This window comes from Pteropus alecto, unplaced genomic scaffold (assembly GCF_000325575.1).
Source record: "Pteropus alecto unplaced genomic scaffold, ASM32557v1 scaffold74, whole genome shotgun sequence".
NCBI classification, from domain to species: Eukaryota; Metazoa; Chordata; class Mammalia; order Chiroptera; family Pteropodidae; genus Pteropus; species Pteropus alecto.
The window spans coordinates 692586-714293 of record NW_006436291.1 but is presented as its reverse complement, the minus strand read 5'-3'; the positions used below and the strand labels follow the sequence as shown (position 1 = coordinate 714293).

At 66.6% G+C, this 21708-nt stretch overlaps 2 protein-coding genes across 2 annotated transcripts in view; one reads left to right on the top strand and one right to left on the bottom strand.

Annotated features, from left to right (window-relative positions):
* DPYSL4 (dihydropyrimidinase like 4) overlaps positions 1 to 13135 on the top strand; it is a 15227-nt gene extending 2092 nt beyond the window's left edge. The window contains exons 3-15 of the mRNA XM_025047547.1: positions 2854 to 2942; positions 3437 to 3621; positions 5471 to 5635; positions 6333 to 6394; positions 6478 to 6558; positions 7747 to 7815; positions 8156 to 8276; positions 8965 to 9121; positions 9424 to 9565; positions 10158 to 10328; positions 10629 to 10808; positions 12148 to 12313; positions 12394 to 13135. Coding sequence (XP_024903315.1) covers positions 2854 to 2942; positions 3437 to 3621; positions 5471 to 5635; positions 6333 to 6394; positions 6478 to 6558; positions 7747 to 7815; positions 8156 to 8276; positions 8965 to 9121; positions 9424 to 9565; positions 10158 to 10328; positions 10629 to 10808; positions 12148 to 12313; positions 12394 to 12485 — 1680 coding nt within the window. The 3' untranslated portion in view covers positions 12486 to 13135. The remainder of the gene's footprint in view (positions 1 to 2853; positions 2943 to 3436; positions 3622 to 5470; positions 5636 to 6332; positions 6395 to 6477; positions 6559 to 7746; positions 7816 to 8155; positions 8277 to 8964; positions 9122 to 9423; positions 9566 to 10157; positions 10329 to 10628; positions 10809 to 12147; positions 12314 to 12393) is intronic.
* Positions 13136 to 14501: 1366 nt separating this feature from the next.
* Positions 14502 to 21708, bottom strand: part of STK32C (serine/threonine kinase 32C) — a 45781-nt gene continuing 38574 nt past the window's right edge. Inside the window, exons 4-12 of the mRNA XM_015590165.2 lie at positions 21154 to 21327; positions 20210 to 20247; positions 20032 to 20121; positions 19619 to 19722; positions 18985 to 19101; positions 17654 to 17779; positions 17408 to 17539; positions 16481 to 16548; positions 14502 to 15321 (exon numbers count right to left, since the gene is read on the bottom strand). Of these exons, the coding sequence (XP_015445651.1) occupies positions 15174 to 15321; positions 16481 to 16548; positions 17408 to 17539; positions 17654 to 17779; positions 18985 to 19101; positions 19619 to 19722; positions 20032 to 20121; positions 20210 to 20247; positions 21154 to 21327 (997 nt within the window). The 3' untranslated portion in view covers positions 14502 to 15173. The remainder of the gene's footprint in view (positions 15322 to 16480; positions 16549 to 17407; positions 17540 to 17653; positions 17780 to 18984; positions 19102 to 19618; positions 19723 to 20031; positions 20122 to 20209; positions 20248 to 21153; positions 21328 to 21708) is intronic.

The window sequence follows — 21708 nt, the reverse complement described above, 5'->3', positions numbered from 1 at the left end:
GGGGAGGGACGGAGGGCGGCGGGCGCGCGGGCCTGGGCACCAGCTGGAAGGTGGTGGAGGCGCAGGGCCTCAGACCCAACTCTGAATTTGGCCTGGGTGGGAGGGCGGTGGGGTCCGTGAGGAGGATGGGGGGTCCGTGGGGTTGCCGGCCACTTCCTGAGACACTCGAGAAGGAAGGAGACCCTCCCCTCCAGTACAGGCAGGGGTCTGATCTGGCCTGTCGCAGGAAACCCCTCACCCGCGGGCAGGGGGCGGACGGGAGTGGCAGGAAGATCCCATCCCCGGACTATGTCACACTAAGGCAGCTGGTTTAGGGGAGCTGCCCTCCTGGTGGGGATCATGGCACTCCATCCCAGCCACATGTCCCTCTCCGTTCCAAAGCCTGGAAAGTTCCCGGAGTCTGAGTTTAGATGCCTGAAAACTGTGGGGGGGGGGAACGCAGGGGACAAGTCTTCCTGCCTGGAGTCTTCCTCTCTGGGGGGCTTTCCTCAGACGGATTTGAAGAAGGGGTGCGTCAGGGGCTGCAGAGGCTGGGCGGAGTAGACGACTGTGACGTGCCCCTCAGGGCTGGGGCCAGAGCCACTTCTGTCGATGGGCCAGAAAGTAGTATCTCCAGCTTTGGGGGCCCTAGGGTCCTGTGGCATGACTCCGGCCTGCCAGGAGAGTGGTCACAGGCAGTAAAACTTTAGCTGTGGACACTGAAACTTGGATTTCATATTATTTTTATGGGGCATGAAATATTCTCTTTTCTTGATGTTTTTCAACTGGTATGACATGGAAACCATTCTCAGCTCCCGGCTGTATGAGGACAGGTCAGGGGCTGCCTTGGGCCGGGCCGGTTTGTCAGCCCTTTTGTAGACCAGGGTGGCGGTTTCACCTTTAGTCGACCGGGTCCCGAGAATTCAGCCCCAGCAGGTGTGCGTCCGTAAGAGCAGAGGATAACGCAGTGAGGCTCATAAGTGACCATCTCGTGGCCTCTCATAGTTCTTGCCAACCGCCCAGCGTGGCCTGGCTCTTTGGCATCAGGCTGCTGGTGCCGGGGGGGCCACTGTCATTCTCGGCTGGCCGAGTCGTGCGGAGCCTTGAGGCACAAACGAGAGGAGGGAGGAAACGTACCCCCTGCACCCCGTCTGCACCCTTCTGCGCTCTGCCTTTCTTTCCTGTGTTTCTCTCCATTATTCTCCCCGAGGTCAGACCATCACCCCTGACGCCACCACACGACACCCCACTTTCTGCCCACCCCCTCTACTTCCCGACATTTGACGGGGTGCTTAGAAGGGTTTATAGCTGCTGAGCATTGGGTCAGGCCTGGGCCCTGTGCCCCAGCTCTGTGCTGTGGGGGTGACCCACGGAGAGCTAGCCTCAACCTCTGATGCTTTGTTCACCCACTTGGGGTGCCTCCAGGCAGCACCAGGACGTGTGGCCGCCCCAATGCCGTCCCGGCCCCTCGCCCCTGCCGCCAGGCTCCCAGGCCCCCTAGGGTCCCTCCCCACCAGCCCGCTGGTCCTGGCCAAGGCCCTTCATCTCGCCTGTACAACCTGGGAAGCCGCCCAGGTGGTGAGGACTTGGTTTCCATCAGCGGACAGCACGGTCAGTGTTCTGTCCAGACCCCACGTGGCCGCTCAAACGTCCGTCAAACGGTGCTGAAGGCCCCTCGTGGCGGCCCACTGTCTGCCCCCCAAGCAAGCCCAGCATGTCCCACCCCTGCCCCTGCCTGGCCTCTCACCCCTGCCCTCGGAAGGTTCCAGGCCCCTGATGCTCTCGCCTGTGTTACCTCAAGCTCTTTCCTGACTCGGGCTTCGCTGTCCAGGCCTTTGTCAGCTCCAGCACCAGCCCCTCAGACAGGCCCTTCTCTGGCCCTGAAGCAGCCACACCTCCTCCCCTGCCTCCATGAGTCCTTGCATTTGTCACAGTTTCCTCCCCTGTCTCCATGAGTCTTTGCATTTGTCACAGTTTCTGATGGCCTCTTGTGTGATGTCTGGGGGGGGGGGCAGCTCCCTCTGAGCCATAGGGAGCCCCCTCGTGGGCTGGAAGAGAAGGGCAGACTTCCAGTCCTAGACGCCGAGGTGGACTTGGCTCACCTCCCTCCTCGGCCTGGGCCTGAGGTTCAGTGATAAACTCGAAAGTGTAAATATGACACATTTCACGGCGACACTCACCAACATTGGGTTTTCCTTGACAAAGTGAGAAGCCAGTTCCCCTGTTCATCCCTGTGCCTTTGGCAGAGCAGTCTGCTAGCCAGTGGGGGGCTGGGGGCTGCGCTTTGGATGGCTGGGGAGCTGGGAGACTGCTTTGGGAGGACTGGAGGGCTGTGCTTTGGAGATCTGGGGACTGCACTTTGGGGGGCTGTGCTTTGGGGGCTGGGGGCGGTATTTTAGAGGGCTGTGGGGATGCACTTTGGGGGTTGTGCTTTGCGGGGCTGGAGGCTGTGCTTTGGGGGCTGTGCTTTGGGGAGCTTGGGGAATGTACTTTGGGAGGTATTTTAGAGGGCTGTGGGGATGCACTTGTGCTTTGCGGGGCTGGAGGCTGTGCTTTGGGGGCTGTGCTTTGGGGGGGGCTGTGCTTTGGGGGTCTGGGGGCTGTACTTTGGGGGCTTAGGGGCTGTGCTCTGTGGGGCTGGGGGCTGGGCCTTGCGGGGAGGGCCCTTAGGAGTGGGGTAGGGCTGCGTCCATCCACAGCTGCCTTTGCCCGGTCCCCAGGGACAGCGAGTGCTGCTGGCTTTTGTGTTGAGTTTGTCGTGTGCAGACTGTGCCCGGATGTCCCAGCCGTAAACCCAGAGTGAGCAGGAGGCATGGATGAAGATGCTGGGTAACTCGGCTTGGAGAAGACTGGCCATTTTTCTGTTCCCAACAGAGTGACCGCCTTGTGATCAGGGGCGGGAAGGTGGTGAATGACGACCAGTCCTTTTACGCCGACGTGTACGTGGAAGACGGCCTCATAAAGTAAGTTCCCGCCAGAGTCGCCACGCGGCCCCGAGCGAGCACGCTGAGCACACGTCACCGGGCAGTGCGCTGGACACGGCGCTCGCCAGGCCTCCAGCGGTGGCGGAACCTTGCCATGTGCCTTGTGTCACCACGGCTTCAGAACGACTCGGGGCTCACGGCAGGGGCTTAAGAAATACTTACTGGCCGCACCTACGAGCGTGTCTGCTGGGCTGTGCCAAGCAGCTGCAGCCGGTCAGTGAGGGGCAGTGCACCCCTCCATGGACACTAGAGGTGCAGTCATGAGGCATGGGGCCCGCACGCTGACCACCTCGAGCCACTTCGCAGGGTGGTCCCCAGGGGCCCAGTGACACCTCGGCCACGCGGCCCTCGGGCTCAGGCACGGGGACCCGCACGCGCGCTTCCCCGGTCGGCCACATCGTGGGGGCTGCTCGGGCTCCCATCCGGGCTCCCATCGGGCTTCCTGACCGGCCGCATCTCCGTGCTGCTTTCAGGCAAATCGGAGAGAACCTCGTCGTCCCTGGGGACATCAGGACGATCGACGCCCACGGCCTGATGGTTCTGCCCGGTGGAGTGGACGTCCACACTAGGCTGCAGATGCCTGTCCTGGGCATGACCCCGGCTGATGACTTCTGTCAAGGCACCAAGGCAGCCCTCGCGGGAGGTACCACCATGATACGTGAGTGTCCCCACCTGGGTCCTCCAGCCAGGTGTGTGGCAAAGTGGAGTTTACTGGCCCTGTTTCCCCTGAATTCTACCTCAATCTGAGAAATCCTGGAGCCTCTCCCTTTGTCACCCCGTTTCTCATTCTGAGTCATTCTGCCTTGGCCAGCTCTGGATGCCCCTGGGATTCCCGGGGGAGCCAGTGGATGTGTGCCCAGTTCTTTATTATTTCCTGGGAAGCCAGCAGCTGGCAAAGGACTGTTTTGGCCAGCAGAGGAGTCATGTCACCTGAAAGGTCAGGCGCATTTGCCCCTGAACCTCCCACCTCTGAAGCTTGGTTTGCAGACGGTCCCTGCCTGTGTCGAGAGGAGTTAAAGGTGGAAGCTGTGTTTTTAGAAGAAGAGGTGACGAAACACCATTACCCTGTCAGCAGCCACCAGTGTTAGCATTTGGGTCGCGCTGGCTCCGTGCCAGGCCCGACAGCAGCCCAGCAGGCTTCAGCCCACGAGCTCCCCTCAAAGCCCCGAGGAGACGCCCCACTCGGCAGATGGTGGGGAGCACTCGCTGGCGGTAAGCGCAGGAACCTGGATGAGACACAGGGGCCGGCCCGCCAGCCCCTCCTCTCGGCCTTGGCCTTGCCTCCGTCAGCCCGGAGCGTCCGGTGCGGACCTGATCTCACAGCCTGGTTGAGCCCTGGCTGTACCCGGTCCTAGCCGTGTGGCCTCAGGTGACGGAGTCGACTTCTAGAAGGCGAGGTTCCTGACTGGGGTAGCGGAAAGTGCCCTCCCAGGGGGCCGGAGGGTTCGGCTAGCTCGTGCACATAAGCTGTGTGCCTGGCGCACAGTCTTTGCTCAGGAAATGCTGTCACTGCTGCCACCTGGATGCAGAGCCTCATAGGTGACATTTAGCCAGTGCCCCAATCATGGCGCGGTTTGGTTTACTTAACCGCAAAGTGCAAAACCCACAACGGGCCATCTTTCGGTTTGTCTCAGGAGACTGGTCATCTCAGGACATTGCTTATGCTGGTCACTGGTGGCTCTGGCCAACCAGGACACCTTTGTGGTTAATGTCATCTGCTCATGCCGGTGCTGAGACGTCACAGAGCCGTGAGGGGAGAGAGGCCTCTGTTGAGCCATCTGTTTCCTCCACCTGCCGGCCCCAGGCTGGAGCTGTGAACGGCCCGCAGGGTGGGACAGGCACCTGCTCCCATGGGGCCCTGCCAGGCTTCCCAATCTGGACTGAGGAAGCCTGGGCACCCCGCGTGAGGGGTGCTGGAGGGAGGCACAGCGTGGTCCAGGGACCCCGGGGAGCAGCGTGCCTTCCTGTGGGCCGCCCCTCCGAGTTCTTCCTCTCAGCCGGGAGAGGGCGTGAGCAATGTTTGGACCTCGGACGTGAGGTCGGCGTGGGTGGGCGGGGGTGACAGCTCAGTGGCACATGCAGGCCCGGTTTCCCCAGGGTGGCGGTGTTCCAGGTGTGCGCTTGGCGAGGCGCGAGGGGGCCACCCCACACACTGTCCAACAGCAGGACAGTGGCGCCCTCTGCCAAGGTGCGCCTCCCTCAGCTGGAGACCTGTGTTGGAGGTCAAGGCCTTTAGCTGCCGCTCATGCCCCTTGGGGTGTGACGTGTCCGTCAGGGAGCGGGGTGGCTTGAGCCAGACCTTTCTCTCTGCCCAGAGGGAGGCCGGGCAGCCGGGGCTGGAGAGGCCTCTGGACAGGAGTGCCTAGCTAAGGTGCCACGGCCTGTGCTCTGCTTATCTCAAATGTGCTTTCTGACCTCTTGGGGACACGAAACCAGTCCCCGTGGGAGGCCGAGGTGATTCCCAGCGCCTGGGCTGGGCAGCCCGGCTGACCGCCCTACCCCTGCAGTGGACCACGTGTGCCCTGACGCGGGTGTGAGCCTGCTGGCGGCCTTCGAGCAGTGGCGGGAGCGAGCGGACAGCGGGGCCTGCTGCGACTACTCCCTGCACGTGGACGTCCCCCGCTGGCACGAGAGCATCAGGGAGGAGCTGGAGGCCCTGGTCAGGGACAAGGGTGAGCAGCGGCAGGCCGAGGGGCAGCAGGAGCCAAGTTCCCTGGTCTCGGGGGACAGGGGCGGCACCCGGCCCCGTGTTCATCTGCGTTCAGGGCAGGTGGCCGGGGGCAGAGGAAGTGGGACTAGAGCCCTTTGGGGTCTGACCTCCCTCTGAAGGGGCCGTCTGCCCCTGCATCTGGGGACGTGGCCTGTAACCGTCCTCCCTACAGAGGACACGGCGGTTACAGCTGTCGCCGCGGTGCCCTTCTCTTGGCCGTGGGTGAAAGGGAAGCGCCACACGTTCTGGCATCTTCAGGTCCTTCCGGAAGGAGAAGGTTAAAACCTTCGGCTCCTGCTGTGCTGAACGGTCCAGGCCGGCAGCAGGGGTCACGCTTCCTTCGAAGGATTCCTGAAGCGGGCGCTCAGCAGAGCTTCACGGATTTGACGGAAGTGGCGTCAGTGGGGGCGGGGCTCTCCCCTGTGTCTGCTCCCGGGTCCCAGAGCAGGCGGGGCGGGTGAGGGGGACTGGACTGGGCCTGGGCTGACCCCGGCCTCCTTGCGGCTTCTTGGTGAGCATTTAGGGGTCAGGGCCGAGGGCTGCTGGGCCACGGGGAAGCAGCCATGGGAGATGCGGCCCGGCCTGGCCCCTCTGGAGATGGGGGAGCAGCGGAGGCTCCACGAAGCTGAGCGTCTGACCCCCGCCCGCCCCCCCTGCAGGCGTGAACTCCTTCCTGGTCTTCATGGCGTACAAAGACAGGTGCCAGTGCACCGACGGCCAGGTAAGGTGCGGGCAGGGAGCACGCGGGACTGCTCGGGCTGCTGTGGGAGAGACCACCCACACGGCATGCGCCCCTCCGCCCAGATGTATGAGGTCTTCAGCATCATCCGGGACCTGGGAGCCGTGGCCCAAGTGCACGCAGAGAACGGGGACATCGTGGAGGAGGTGCGGGCCGAGGGGGCGGGCCGAGGGGCCCCGGGACGAGCACTTCATCCGCAAACCCGGGGTCGGGGGGAGAGCAAGCGCGTCTGCGGGCGGCGGTGTAGCCAGTGGGGCGTCGGGGGAGCCTGGGCCCTCCTCTCGTCACAAACCACCCATGACCATCACTTCTCAAAAGTTCCCCAACCAGAATGTCACTGTGGCGGGTCCCCAGCACCCCCTGCCCCCGCAGATTGCGGCCCCGTGGGAACTGGACCCTTGTCTGCCTTCTGGCCACAGCACACAGCGGGGTCAGTGGCCTGTCCTTCAGCCACGGCCTGCACGGCCCTGGGGAGCGCCGAGCCCATGGCCTTCCCCTCGGCCCTGAGGCTGCGAGGTGGGGTGCCTGTGCCCCCACCTTTCCTCCTCTTGCCTTCGGGGTCCCCTCTGCCTGACGCCCACAGCCCCGGGCCTGCGGGCCACTGGGGGCTCAGGTCCTGTGGCCTGCGGGGAGGTCACACACAGAGGGCGCCTCCCTGACCCTGCAGTCCAGCCCGCAGACCACGTCCCTGGGCGGGCTGGCCCTGCCCCACCCGAGGTCCAGGAGGACGGTGGTGAGACTTGGGGGGCCAGGTGGGGAGTCGGCGCCTCGTCCCTTTGTTCAGCCTTAGGCCAGCAGCGCTGCATGTGCCTCCGATTCAGACCCCAGCCTGGGCACGCGGCCAGGAGGGTGCGGTCAAGCGCAGCACACGGGGCTGGGCAGGCGTGCGGGGGCGCCACGCCTGTGCTGGGGTCTCGTTATGAGGTCGCGGGCCTCGCTTCCCCCCATTCTACACCCCAGAGCCTGGCGTCTGTGCGTCCTGACGTGAGTGGGACGCCATGGCAGACGCGCGTGGACACGCACGCTGCACGGGATGCCACTGCCCACGGCCGTGCGGCGCCCAGTGCACTCAGCGTGGCGGGCAAGGCCGGGGACTCATCCTGGCCACGTCGGCTAGGACCTGTGACCTCGGCAAGCCCCTCCGCCCCCCAAGCCTGGCCCTTCATCTGTGGTCCAGGGCGCTGCAGCCTCTCTTCCATCTGAGCTCTGTGGTTGGGGATTGGGGGGACCTCGGGGGGCCCAGGGCTCAGCTCAGGGCGCAGCGGCTCCTGGGCAGTGCGCGCCGTGCCCGGCTCAGGCCCGGCTGGAACATGGTGCCCTGTCGGTTCCCTCAGGAGCAGAAGCGGCTGCTGGAGCTTGGCATCGCCGGCCCTGAGGGCCATGTGCTCAGCCGCCCCGAGGAGGTAGGCACTGTGCCCGCTGGGTGCCCAGGCCCGCCCTCCTATGGGGTGTCCGGCCCCAAGGCCCCGGCAGGGCTGCGGTCACGCTGTCCTCACCCGGGGGACGTGGACAGGTGGCCCTGCTCCCTCCGTTCATACCCCATGATCAGCAGTCACCCCAAGCCCAGGACTCGGGGCAGAGGCGGCGGGTTGGGCCCTGGGGACAGCTGCGTCAGCCCGACCCTGGGCCCCTCCCAGCCCTCTGCGCCCCGAGCCTGGACCTGGGGTGATCGTGGGCACCTCGCGCCCACACCCGTCGGGAGGCCCCGGGGCCCTCTCGCAGCCGGAGCGTCCCCGTCCGCAGGTGGAAGCTGAGGCCGTGTACCGTGCCGTCACTGTCGCCAAGCAGGCCAACTGTCCCCTGTATGTCACCAAAGTGATGAGCAAGAGTGCGGCCGACGTGATTGCCCAAGCCAGGCGCCGGGGTGAGCGCCGCCGGGCACTGGGGAGGGCCTCGTGGGCCTGGGGGTCACGTCCTCGGCCCCCTGGGAGCTCGGCTGGCTAAGCAAGGCGCGGAGCAGGACAGGCCCGCCTGGGAAGCAGCCGCCAGCCTGCCACGGGCCCGGCCTCCCCTGGGAGCTCGGCCAGCACCCAGCAGTCCCTGCACTGCTGGTGGGCGGGTCTCCCCTGTGGTCGAAAGGGCAGCTGGCCACCAGGGGGCCCTGTTTCCGCAGAAATGGATGGCAGTCACCACACCTGTGTGTGAGCGTGTGTGCGTGCGTGCGTGTGTTGGCAGGGGGAGCCTGAGTCTACTTGCGGCCTTACCCGGCTGACGTCCCGTCTGGAGCCCCATGTGACTGTTCGCTGGGCCCCTCTGTGCGTCCAGGCACCGGGGTGCACATCCTGGGGGCTGGGTGCTCTGCGCCCAGAGCCCGCGTAGCTGGAGGGCGGTGGGCGAGTGAGAAGGAGCCAGGCCCGTGCTGACCCCCAGCGGGGGCGTGAGGGGGTGGGTGCAGGGAGGACCCGCCTGCCTGTGCCAGCTGCCCCGGAAGCAGGACGGGCCGTCCGTCGGGAAATCGGGCAGCAGGGGTGTGAGCGGGGCAGTGTCAAGGCTGCGCCCTCTGGGGTCAGGGGGCGTGCCGGCGTGGGCGCCTCTCATGGGCCTCGCCACAGGGGTGGTCGTGTTTGGGGAACCCATCACCGCCAGCCTGGGCACCGACGGCTCGCACTACTGGAGCCAGAACTGGGCAAAGGCCGCGGCCTTCGTCACGTCGCCCCCCATCAACCCGGACCCCACCACTGCGGACCACCTCAGCTCCCTGCTGTCCAGGTAAGCACTGAGCGGGGTGGCTCCAGGCAGCGAGTGCCCCACGCCCTACCGTGCCCTCGGCCGCCAGCAGCTCCAGCCCCTCCCGCGTGAGCCAGAGCCAGCACCCCACCTCAGAGCGTCCACCCTGATGCCCCGACCCCCCGAGTCAGCGCCTCCGCCCAGCGCTGCCCCTCCGACAACCCCGGGCCCCTGCGGCTGCGCTGGCCCCAGGGGTGGGGTGCTGGAGGGTGAAGCCGCCAGGCCTCGGCCAGCTGAGAAAGGCCAGGCCCCTCTGGGCTCTCCTGACCCCCGCTTGTCCTCAGCGGGGACCTCCAGGTGACTGGCAGCGCCCACTGCACCTTCACCACTGCCCAGAAGGCTGTTGGCAAAGACGACTTCACGCTCATCCCCGAGGGCACCAACGGCGTGGAGGAGCGCATGTCGGTGGTCTGGGAGAAGTGTGTGGTGAGCGCCCCCCACACCGCTGCCCCGGAGCGGGCGGCGCCTGACCAGGAAGCGTGTGTGGGGGCCGGAGTCGAGTGTGGGGGCCGGCTGTCCACCTCACCTGCCTTCGGGGGCTCTCCGAGGAACCCCTCGGCTACCGGGCAGCCAGGCCCCCCAGTGTGATGTCACACGGCTGGGGCTGAGCACGGCCCCTTCCCGATAGGGTTCCGCCCAGTGACACCAACGGTCCCCCCGAAAGCCCGAGGCCTCTGACTCCCCCTCACACAGACGGCCCGCCCGGCGCCCCACGTGGCCGGGCCCAACCCCGGCTCCCCTCGCCACCACCCTGCTTGTGTAGGCCTGGCCGCCCAGGGAGATTGTCACATCCCTCAGGGGACGCAGACATGGCTATTTATATACCCACAAAGTGAGCACAGAGACCAGGCCTCGTGCACAGGAAGGTCCCACTGGCAGGCTGGCTGAGGGGGACCTGTCCACACCCCCCGGGAGGGTGGGTCTGATGCTGCTCTCTGCGGGGGGCCAGGGCCGCGGTCCATAAAGACACCATGGACACCAGCACACCCACCCCTCAGCTAGCCTTCTTGCTTCTCAGGCCTCGGGGAAAATGGACGAGAACGACTTTGTTGCTGTGACGAGTACAAATGCAGCCAAAATCTTCAATTTTTACCCGAGGAAGGGGCGGGTGGCTGTGGGCTCTGACGCCGACCTTGTCATCTGGAACCCCAAGGCCACGAAAATCATCTCTGCCAAGAGCCACAACCTGGTGAGAGACGTTTGCCTCGAGCCCGGCAGAGCAGGGCTGGGGCCCCCGGCAGCCTTCTGGGGGAGTCCAGGGGTGTGCTCGGGGCGTGGCAGCCACTTGGCCACCTCAGCCAGGACGTCGGCCACGCAGGAGAGCTAGCCCCATGCAGGCCTGTCCAGCGCTCTCTGTCCTAAAGATGTGGGACGGGCACAGGTGGTCGTGGCCACTTCTTGCCCACAGAGAATGTCTGCGGCCACAGGGATGCCGGCCGGCTCGGGCTGTGTTGGGGGCAGTGCTGGACCCCTGGCCCTGTCTCCCCAGAATGTGGAGTACAACGTGTTTGAAGGCGTCGAGTGCCGGGGAGCCCCCGTGGTGGTCATCAGTCAGGGCAGGGTTGTGCTGGAGGACGGGAACTTGTCGGTCACCCCAGGGGCTGGCCGCTTCGTCCCTCGGAAGACGTTCCCGGACTTTGTCTACAAGAGGATCAAGGCGCGCAACAGGGTGAGGCCCCAGCCGGGCGGCAAGGTGGGGGTCCTCGCACCGCCCCGTGTCCGGGAGGTTCTTCCTCCCGGTCAGCCCCCCGGCCGCCCAGGGCCTGCTCCCCGGGGGGTTCTTAGCGGCGGCTCTGCAAGTTACCCACAGGGCCTGTGGGCTGTGGATCGAGGGAAAAAGGTGCGTCACTCGTGGCCACCCCTGGGTGATGAAAGCAGAGGCTCCGGGTGGGCACAGGTGTGCGTTAAGCGAGGGCCGAGCGCTTTTCACAGCGTCCTGTGACGCCAGCCTCGTGGGCCGGGGTGTCGTGAGCGCGTTCCGCATCTTCCTTGTCTCCTCGTGGCCTCGCATCTGACGGATGCGCCGGGCGTTGGCCAGGCCCGCCCGCTCGGCACTCCAGCGTCCGGGAAGGATGTCTGCACTGAGTGTCAGGCCCCAGGGCCCGCGCTGGGCCCCTCCGTGGGGAGAGGGCCTGGGGTCCGTCTCTCAGGCTGTCGGCCCTCAGTCACTCCCCTGATCTGACATAGGAACCGAGCGAGGCAGGGTCCCGGCCACACACCCCGAGTCTCCCGTGTCCCTTCCCATCCCTCTCGTGCCCCGAGGGGTGGGCTCCAGGGCGCGTTCTGTGAGATCGCAGCCTCATGTATAACCAGGCAGAGAGAGGGGACACCTGAGGTGCGGACAGGTGATGGGCTCCCAGTCGCGTACCCGGGGCTATGGGATAGGGGCTGGACTCAGACCGGAGTCTTTGGGACTCGACGCCCAACAGCCGAGCCTGCACCTCTGCCTGGAGGAGACCCCCCTGGGGCAGGGTTCAGACGATGCCCCTGGCTGGGCTCGGGCGCTGCTGTCATGGATCAAACCGCAGATCCTGAGGTTGACACCAGCTGGAATCAAGCGCACCTGAAGGTTTTGCTTCAATCCGTGGACTGTTCGTCCACCATGCTGGCTACTGAGAAATGCCGGGGACTTTGGGGCCTGGATCTCCAGGCTCCCTCAGGGCCAGCGGAAGGGGCTGTGCTGGGGACACGGGGCGACGGGTCCTGAGGAGGCAGAGACTGCGGAGGCTGGTTTCTGATTCCAGGCAGTGCCCCCTCTGCGGGGACCCTCTTGTCCCCAGCAGGGCTCATGGCTCGGCCGCGGGCCTCAGAGACGGGGCGGGTGTGCTCGTGTGCCAGCATGTGTGTCAAGGTGGGAGGAGGCGGACACCCCCTTGGCAGGGATCCCCGGAGCTCCTGCGCCCCATGAGGGCCCTGCAGAGCAGAGTGGGCCGGGATCTCGGCGGAGCGCCTGGCCCCCCAGCTGCGGGGTGCCCAGCCCCCTCACACCCGGCCCCCTGGTCCTGCAGCTGGCCGAGATCCACGGCGTGCCCCGAGGCCTCTATGACGGGCCGGTCCACGAGGTGATGGTGCCCGCCAAGACCGGGGGCGGTGCCCAGGCGCGCGCGTCCTGCGCGGGGAAGATCCCAGTGCCCCCCGTGCGCAACCTGCACCAGTCGGGGTTCAGCCTGTCGGGTGAGTAGAGCCGGGGGCGGGCCTTTGAGCCGGGGCCGCGTGTGAGACCCGCCCCTCGCCCACGCCCCGCCTCCCTGCAGGTTCTCAGGCCGACGACCACATCGCCAGACGCACGGCGCAGAAGATCATGGCGCCCCCTGGCGGGCGCTCCAACATCACCTCGCTGTCCTAGACCCCCGGGCGCGCGCTGCTCTCCCCTGCCAAACCGACTTTGAAAGGTGCTTGGCCTTCCTTCCCCTCTCCAGAAACCGCCTTTCGGGCCCGGGGCCTGTTTCGAGAGCCCCGCCAGGAGACGGCTGCGTCTTCACAGCCAGGCGGCACTGGTGGCCCCGCCCCAGGGGGTGCTGGGTGCCCCGGGAAGGCAAGCCCGCCGCCCAGCAGCGGCTGTGGGAACCAGGGCCTCACGACACACGGGGCAGGCTGAGAGGCTGGGCTTCTGCTCCCTTCCCGTGTGAAGCCCGGCCCCTTGAAGCCCGCCTCGGCCACCTGTAGAGCTGCAGCCTGTCCCCGTCCCCCACCCGGGGCTGCTGTGACTTCAGGGACCCATCGGGAATCAGCGCAGGGTGGCTTCGGGTGGGGGTCCTGCAGCCGCGTGGGCACACTTCTCCAGGGACCAGACCCCGCCTCCGGGGGAGCTGGGGGCCCTTTAGCTAGGACGTGCTCCTTCTGCTACTCAGCGTGCATTCCAGTAGTTTATTAGAGCAGCGGTTTTGTGCAGTGACGACAGCTGTGGCCAGGACTCTGCATGCCCCAGGGGCCCGACCGCGACACTGTCACCTGGTCTGATGGAGACTGCGTCAATTAAAGGCGTCTGCATCGGAAGCTCTGTCGACTTCTCTGTCCCCCACCACCCCCATGAGCGGGTGTGCGCCGGGCCCTTGGGACCATCCTGCCGCCCCCCATGCCGGCTGCAGAGATGGACTCTGGACCACCCACAGGGACCACGCTGCTCCGCCTGGGCGGGGCAGGGGCAAGGCCGGCAGTGAGCTGCGGAGACCGGTCCCCCTCTGGGGGTACCTGGAAACTGTGCCCCTGAGCCCAGGTCTGCAGGTCAGGGACAGCCGGGTGGTCAGAGGAACTGGATGACCCACGGCCAGGTGCTCAGGGGACAGGGTTGGACTGCGAGGGCTTCTGTCCAAGCTGTCTGGCAAAAGGCCAGCGGTGACACGGCCACGAGCCTGCACTTGCTGCAACGGCCCTGGCCTGCGGCTGACCACCACCCCCCACCAGACGCGTGCAGCCTGGGCCCTGCCTGCTCCAGGCAGAGCAGCTCAGGGTTCTGACCCAAACCCTCAGGCTGGGCTGCCCAGAACCTTCCGGAAGAAGGAGCTGTGAGGCCGCCCCCCTCGCCTCAGCATCTTTCTCATAAAAGTGGTTCCATTTCTGTCCCCCCCACTGTGGGATGCTCCCCGAAGGATGTCTTCAGCCCAGGAGCACGATGGCCGTGGCCTCTGGGAGGACAAGCTGGGAAGGTCAGGGGCAGGGCCCCCCCCACGCCTCGCACCACCAGGGCCTCTGACTGGTGGCCAGGAGCATGTCTGAGGGAACACGGCCCCCTCCTGTCACAAAGCCCCGTTGGCCCAGGGCAGCCCCTGGAGGGGGTCGGTCCTTCTGGTCCCACCAAGTCCCCAGGGCTCCAAGGCCAAGGTCCACTGCATCGTGTCCCCCTCCCCTGGCGAGAGACGGTGATCACAAAGCCAGACCACACCCACATCCCTGCCACCAACCCGGGAGACACGTGCTGTCCTCGGGGGTCTCAGAAGCGCCCAGATTTACATGTTTACAAACTCCCACCCCCGCTCTTGCCTCTGACTGCACCAGACTCCCACCAGCACTTTCTCGGGCCTGCCCGCCCCAGGTCCTCCAGCACTGCCCACCTCTGGACCCTGGCTTCTCTGGGAGTAACTAGGCCCGTGTCCCCCACGTGGGCACACCCAGCTGCTCTTCCAACATCCAACCCCCAGGGGCCAGAGGCCCCTCTAACCTGCCTTCCCCACCCGCCCGGCTCAGCCGACTCTTGCTCAGGACCGTCAGTGTCGTGGCCTCGCCCTCGCACAGTTGCCTCGCTGCCCAGCGCTGTGGGGGCCCCTCCGCCCTCCAGCAGGCATCCCCCACACCACCGCAGCCTCAGGGCTCCCAGGTTAGGAGTGGGGCACCCAGCCCAGCAGCAGGATTGGGGTGCCGAGGGCGCTGGCGGTGGGAGCCGGCCGGCCGGAGCTGTGAACAGCAGCAGCGCTCAGCAGGGGCAGCGCGCACGAGGCTCCGCACTCGAGTAGGTTTGTTGTAATTCACGGAGGTGCAAACTTCAGAAACACCACAGGAAGTGCCGGAACAGTTTGCAGGTCTATAAAACACCCTCGCCTCCCCCCCGGCCCTCCCCCCGATGCACAAGAACTGCGGACCCTGTGCCACCCCACGGCTCTGGGCGGCAAGCTCACGGACATTGGGCAGCCGACGGCAGGGCCGGGCGACCAGGCCTGCGTGCAGCTGGAAGTGGTGAGGGACAGGCTCAAGTCAGCTTCGCGCCCTGCCAGTGAGGCAGGCAGCGGCCACCGGGAGGCCAGGCAGTCCGTGGGCCTCCCGCCACCATCACCCGTAGTCGGAGGGGCCCAGGTGGCACCTGCCCTCCTTGTCCGGCACGGTGGGTCACACCAGCCTCTTGTCACCATGTACCTCCAAGAGCACAGTGGCAGCTAGGTGGTCAGACTGTAACAGTGGAAGTGGCGTGGCCACCAGCTCGGGTCTGTGCCTGGGCGTGCGGGGCTGCTCCGTGGGAAGGTCGGTGCTGGGCTGTCATTGTGTCCCTCTGGTGGACCTGAGTCTCCAGCGCAATGAGTCACCTCCTCAGGGCTGCAGGCTCCTAGCCGCTCCCGGCCGAGGGGCAGATGGGGCCGCACATGGGCAGGGAGGGGCGCACCTCCTCACCGTCCGCCGAGGCCTCGCCATCCACACGCCCGGCCTCGGGCGCCGGCAGGGGCTGGCTCGTGGGGTCCTGGCCCCTCTTCAGCCTGGAGGGAAGCACAGGCAGGGGCTGTGTGCAGCCTCACCAGCAGGCCCGGCCCACTTCTCAGCGTCCACAGCCTGCCTGGGGACTCGAGTGTCCCTCAGGGCCACGGTTGGAGCAGGTGCTAGGCCTCTCTGCCCAGGCAGAAGCCCCCTCCCGATGGCAGATGTGGGGCCGGCACAGGGCAGGCGGGCTGCAGGCACCCGGCCCAGCAAAGCTCAGCTCATTTCCAGCCAGGAGCTACAAGGAGGCTAAGTTTAAGTCAAGTTCTGGGGGCAGTAATTTTGGAACAAGGCTTTGCAGAGAGCTTGGCCAAGCCCCATTTTTACCCGGGCCCTGACTTCCAGAATGGTGGCCAGGGTCCTCGACCAGTGCCACATGTCATCCTGGTCATCGAAGCAGGACAGAGCACCAGCCAATCCTGCTCATCTTTCCAGCCAGAGCCCAGAGCCACCTCCTCCAGGAAGCCCTCCGGCCTCACCCTGCCACTGCTCCCCCACAGAGCTCTCTCTCCGCCCGGAGCCGTCTTGGCTATTTGTGGCCTGTTGTCTCTCCCTGCCAGCTGGCTGTGCCCCTTCCGTCCCACAGTCCGTGGCACGCAGTAAATGTTTGCCAAGTGAGTGACTCAGGGCAGGGTGGGGGTTGAGGTGACTCTGCAGGGGCCGCCAAAGAAGCTGTCCGCCCTCGTCTGGGAAGGCCACCAAGCATCTCCCCAGGACATTCTGGCCACTGGCCCTAGTTCAGGACTAAGGTTCCCGAGGACTCCCCGCCACAAGCTTGAGCGGGGTCCCTGTCCAGGGTGCTGCTCGGACCCCCAGGAGGGTGGGATCAGGGCCCCCAGGCCCTTCAATGCCACATGGCTACTGGGGTCAGGACCTGCGTGGCCAAAATCACCTTGGTCCATTGTCCCAAACTCCTCTCTGCCCCATCACCCCCCCACACACGCAAGTGCACACAAATGCACACGCACGCACCCCCCCACAGACACACGTGCACATGCACACGTACCCACACACACATCTTGGTCCATTGTCCCAAACTCCTCTCTGCCCCATCACCCCCCACGCACACGCAAGTGCACACAAATGCATACGCACGCACCCCCCCACAGACACACGTGCGCATGCACACGTACCCACACACACGTGCACATGCACACTCACTTTTCTCTGTTAAAAATGACAAAGTCTTGTTGGATCGCGTCAAGGCAGTCCTGGAGGTAGTCATTCTCCTGTTAGTCAGAACGAGTAGTGGGCGTCAGCTTCTTTCTGTCCCCTCAGGTGGGATCCCTCCTGTCCCTCCTGTCCCCATCTGCTTCTCCTCCCGTGGCCTGTGCCTGTGGCTTTCTGCTGAGGCCTGAACTCTGCCCTCAGGAAGCCATAGTTCCCTCCTGAGGGGAGTTTGCAGCTCCCAGGTGACCCTTAGCCAGTGACCAAGGATTTCCTGTACAGAGGCCCAGCCCCTGCCCCAGGCTGGATGCCGGCATGGCTGGCAGTGACTCTGCGGCCAGATGTGGTGGGAAACCACACCTGGCTTGGCCCTTCCCCGTTCCCCGGCCCAGGCTGGGTCCTCTGGGTGCCTTGACCCTGGTACACAGATTCCCTTCTCGGAGTCTAAGCCCAGAGAGCCTGCCTGGGAAGGCTGGCCGCAGGGGCCACGCTGGGAGGCCGACTCTCAGACAGGACTGAGCCGGGTCTCGCACTGGCCAGATAAACGCGGAGCCTTCGCTGGTGGCATGTGAGTGGTGGGGGGGAGGGTGCAGGAGGAGGGGTGCACTGTGGCGTGGGACAGGTGGGGCAGGAGTCGCGCGGCCCATGGGTCGCTGGCCATCACTGGGCACTAGGGACGCATGAGCGCGTGACAGGCTCAGCCCGCCCATTCGCAGCCTGGGGCACGGTAGGCGCAGATGCCGCGGCCCGAGGCCTGAGCTGCACCCTTGACCAGGTCACACTGTGAGAGCCTCAGGGCTTCGGAGCGGCTGGCCTGGGCCTCGGGACTTTGGGATGGCCGTGCGCAGGGCTCCCCGGGCGCCCGTGTGCCGGGGCCTGGCGGGACACTGGGGCGGAGAGGGCCCCGCACGCGGCACTCACGGACTGGGCACTGTCCCTGCTGCTGTCCCGCGACCGGCTCTTGGCCAGACGCTTCTTCTTCTTGTGCAGGGGCCTCGACTCCAGGATCATTTCCTCCAGCTCGAAGGTGGGGTCGCAGTGCAGGCGGCCTTTCTGTGGGGGCAGGGCGCCGAGCTCACCCCCGATCCCAGATCCGCTGAGCTCACCCCCCGATCCCAGATTCCGCCAGCACCGCCACCGCTGCCGCCCAGCCGCCCGCAAGCTTACGTTGGGCACGAAGCCGGGCTCCACCTTCTTCTCGCCCAGGTGGTCCCACAGCACGCCGGCCAGCGACGGGGCCGCCCGCATGTCCTGCAGGCTGGAGACCCGGTGCTCGGGGCTCACAGCGAGGAGCTGGAACGAGGCCCGCGTCAGAGCCCGCCGGGCTGGGGGGCCGGGGCCGGGGATTTTTCGGCATTCGGGACCTCAGGGCTCCGGCGAGGAAGGGTGGCGGGGCTTTCAGGCCAGCGGCCGCGTCAGCGCAGTGACACACCAAGGGGACACTGTGGTCTGAGCGGACGGGCCAAGCCCCTGGAGCCCAAGCAAGGCACAGGGCCCTGCCTGCCGTCTGTGGGGAGGTGCTGCCAAGATGCGCCAGCAGGTGGCAGCCTCGGCCTGGCTAACTGCAGGACGGTGACAGGCCAGTGACTGTCACAGCCGCCATGAGGCCCCGGGGTTCTGAGTGTGGCCCAGCGGGACAGCGGCTGGGCCTCTCACACACCGCGGGCCCAGTCTGCGGCTTCCCCAGGCGTGGGCTTGGCACGCATCACCCTCACTCGCCACGAGGGCCTCTGGGTGCCAAGGTGGCACCAGGTGACCCTCCTGTACAGGGAAACCGGGTGCAGAGGCTCCCTGGGGGCAGGGAGGGGCCTCCGGCTGCCTGGACACAGCTCAGGGTTGAGGGTCTCTGGGCAGGCGCAGGGGCATGGACTACCCTGCGGGCCCGGCATCAGCGGCTGCGGGCCTTGCATGTCCAGGGCGTCCTCCCACACCCGCTCAGGACGTGGCCGATGGGTTCAAAGTGCGGCTCGGGGCAGCTGCGTGGCCACTGGAGGAGCGGCTCCACGGGAGGCACGCCAGAGGCAGCGGCACAGCCCCGCGGCCCCGAGCGGGGTGACCCTGGGCTGCTACAGATGCCTGCGGGCCATGGGAGGTGCAGGGGCGTCCGGGGTCTCCCCCGCTTGCTCCTGGGGGGTGGCCCAGCTGTTGGCAGCAGGCCCTGGCTGCTCGCCTCCCACAGAGGAGCAAGGGGCACGGGGTCAAGGCACAGCACAGCCGCCACCGGCCACCTGCACCCTCCCCCCAGCACACGGGGCAAACTTCACGCCTCAGTGCGGGCACCTGTGAGACGGTGACGGACAGTGTCCCAGAACCAGGCCGTGGGGCTTAAATGAGGGGACGGCTCCCACGGTCCAGCCCACCGCCAGTGCTCAGACAGGCCGGGCTGCTACAGGACAGCCGGCCACCCCGCAGGCTGCTGGCCGCTGCAGAGGGACACCACCCGCCAGCCGCCCTCAGGACAGGAGGCCCGTCCCAGCCCACACTCCCAGGGGCCTCACCTTCCGAAGCAGGGCCACCATGTCCTTGGACCAGGAGGGGACATACTGGACGCTTGCGGTGCTGAACAGCTGCACCAGGGACTCCACGGCATTGCCCGAGTGGATATCGTAGGGCCTCTGGGCGGGGGGCACAGTGTTGTCCCTGTGCCCGCTGCATGTCCAGCGCACCCTCCCATCCTGCTTGGGACTTGATGGGCAGGTTTGGAGGGCTTCTCGCCCCCAGGGGCTGGCCGGGTGGGCTCTGGAGAGCCGAAGGGCCACCTCTTTGGGGACGGGGACCTGGGGGCAGCTAAGGACACGGTGCCCCGGGAGGCCCCCACGAGGGGCGGGAGGGCAGCTCGAGGCCCAGGCCAGAAGGAGCACCAGGACGCACGTGGGAACTGCGGGCAGCTCCCACCCTGCCTGCCCCCAAGGCTGGCACACAGCCCCACCACCGGCAAGAAACCCCAGTGACCCCTTCCACCGCCCTCAGGCCTCACATGGCCACCCAGACTCGCAACGGAAAGCACTGTCCTTGCCAACGAGAATAAAGCCACCCCTGAGACCCTGGGGGTGCAGCTGCACCCCTCCCCAGGCTCCCGGGCCACCCCGGTGTGCATGCAGCTTGGGGTCTGGAGGCCAAGCAGCTACATACCCATCCACGCAGCAGCTCGTAGGCCATCACCCCCACCGACCACCAGTCCACCTCGAAGGAGTAGCCGGTCCCCCCGTTGACGAAAGACTGGAAGATTTCCGGAGCTTTCCAGAAAGGGGAGGGGCGCTAAGCGTCCCCATGCGCAGGCCACAGAGCTGGGCCGGCAAGCCACCCTCCCCGCGCACCCTCCCCACCAACCGCCCAGATCAAGTCGGGGTCCCAGAGCCCGCGTGGGCTGGCCATCTCAGCACGGCCGTCACCCACACGGGTCACGCGGTCTTCCGCGTGGATCAAACACAGCTGTTCCTATCACCTACGGCTGTGCCCTTAGGGGAGGGACCTGGCCCCGGCAGCCACGGGGAGCAGGAGCCGGCGGGCTGGCAGGGCCTGCGCTGGGCGGGGGCCGCGCTCACCCATGTACGGCTTGGTTCCGGCCAGCGCGGTGGCCCTCTCCCCGTCCTTGATGATGGTGGCGATGTTGAAGTCGGTCAGGTGTGCGTGCCCTGGGAGGAGAGGGGACATGCTGTCCTGGGGACAGACGCGCCCTGCGGGCTGGGGCCTCACCCGCGTCGGCCTCCCGCCACTGCTCACCTTGCTCATCCAGCAGGATGTTGTCGGGCTTGACGTCTCTGGAGAAGGGGCAGGAAGGGGGGAGACGCGTCACAAACCCTTCCTGTCCCTGCCCTGGTGGGGCTGGGGCTCCTCTAAGGGCCTCCACCTGGCCACAGGTGCGACGTGGGCCCCGGGGAGATGCGAGAGCACGAGGCCCCCCTCCCCACCTGGAGCTGTGCGGACAGAGCTGAGTGAAGTTCTGGTCCCTGCGGGGTCGCCCCAGCTCCCGAGACCAGAGCGGCAGCAGGGAGATGCCGGCCCTGGACACGCGGGCAGAGCCGCAGGCCGGACGCCCGGGCAGACGCTCCTCCCGCGCCCGGGCTGCACGCAGTGGGGGCTGGGGCGATGCCAGGCCTCACACTGTCCGACTTGCAGGCACCCAGTAAGGGCTTGGTGCCTGAGCCGCGACCGGGGAACGCAACCGGCATCCCGCGGGGCGAAAACGCACGCGCCTCGCCGGCCGCCCTCTGCGCACACGGCGCTGTTTCGCTCGGACGCAGCGTTGTTTCCCTAATTCACCTGCTTTCGGCGAATGTTAACGTCCGTCCGAATTCCCCAGGGACATGACGGACCTCTGCCAGGTGGCAGCAAGGATCCTGCAGTTACACAGACCAGGCGAAGGCCACCCCAATGTGGCCAGGTCCTGGGGTCCCCAAGAGCCGATGGCTCTCTGCGCTCAGCCCAGCTGAGACGGGATCCACCCCAGGTGGCCATCAGACATATAGCTGCTGGGCTGGCCTTGGAGCCAGGGGCCCATCAGCCCGGGCGCCACACCTGGAGGCAGGTCTGCGGGCGAGGCTGGGCAGAGGGCCCAGGAGCCAGCCCGGCAGGGCTCTGGCGGAGGGCTGTCGCCCTGCAGGTGGTCCGCCCCGGGCCAGTCCCAGCCCGCTGAGGCGGGCGCCCCGCCCCGTCGGCGTGCACACCTGTGGATGATATGCTGGCTGCGCAGGTAGTCGAGGGCCAGCGCCAGCTCGCAGATGTACAGCCGCACCGTGTCCTCGGAGAACTGGACGTTCTGCTGCAGGTGGTAGCGCAGGTCCCCGCCCAGCTGCAGGTCCACGACCATGAACATGTCCTCCTCGTCCTGGAAGGAGTACCTGGGGGCGCCGAGTGGGGAGAGCCCGAGTCACGGCTCCTGCCACACCCGACAACCCCCAGGCCAGGGCCCCAACTCACACCCGCCCTGCACTGCGCACCCCGGGAGCAGGGCCCTGCCTGAGGCGCTAGGGAAGGTGGCGGAAGGTGGCCCAGCGGGGACAGAGGGGCCTGTGGGTGGCCAGGGAGAGAAGAACACAGCGCCATCTCGGGGCCATGTCCTCGCTGCCTGCTTCCCGCTTCTGCCCTGGAGAGTTATTAGTGAAGAAACTGGGAGAGCGAAGTGCCAGACAAGGGGCCGCAGCCACGACGGTGGCGGAGACAGTGACAGTGGTGACGGTGGGGCGGGGTGACGATGGTGGGGCGGGGTGACGATGGGGCGA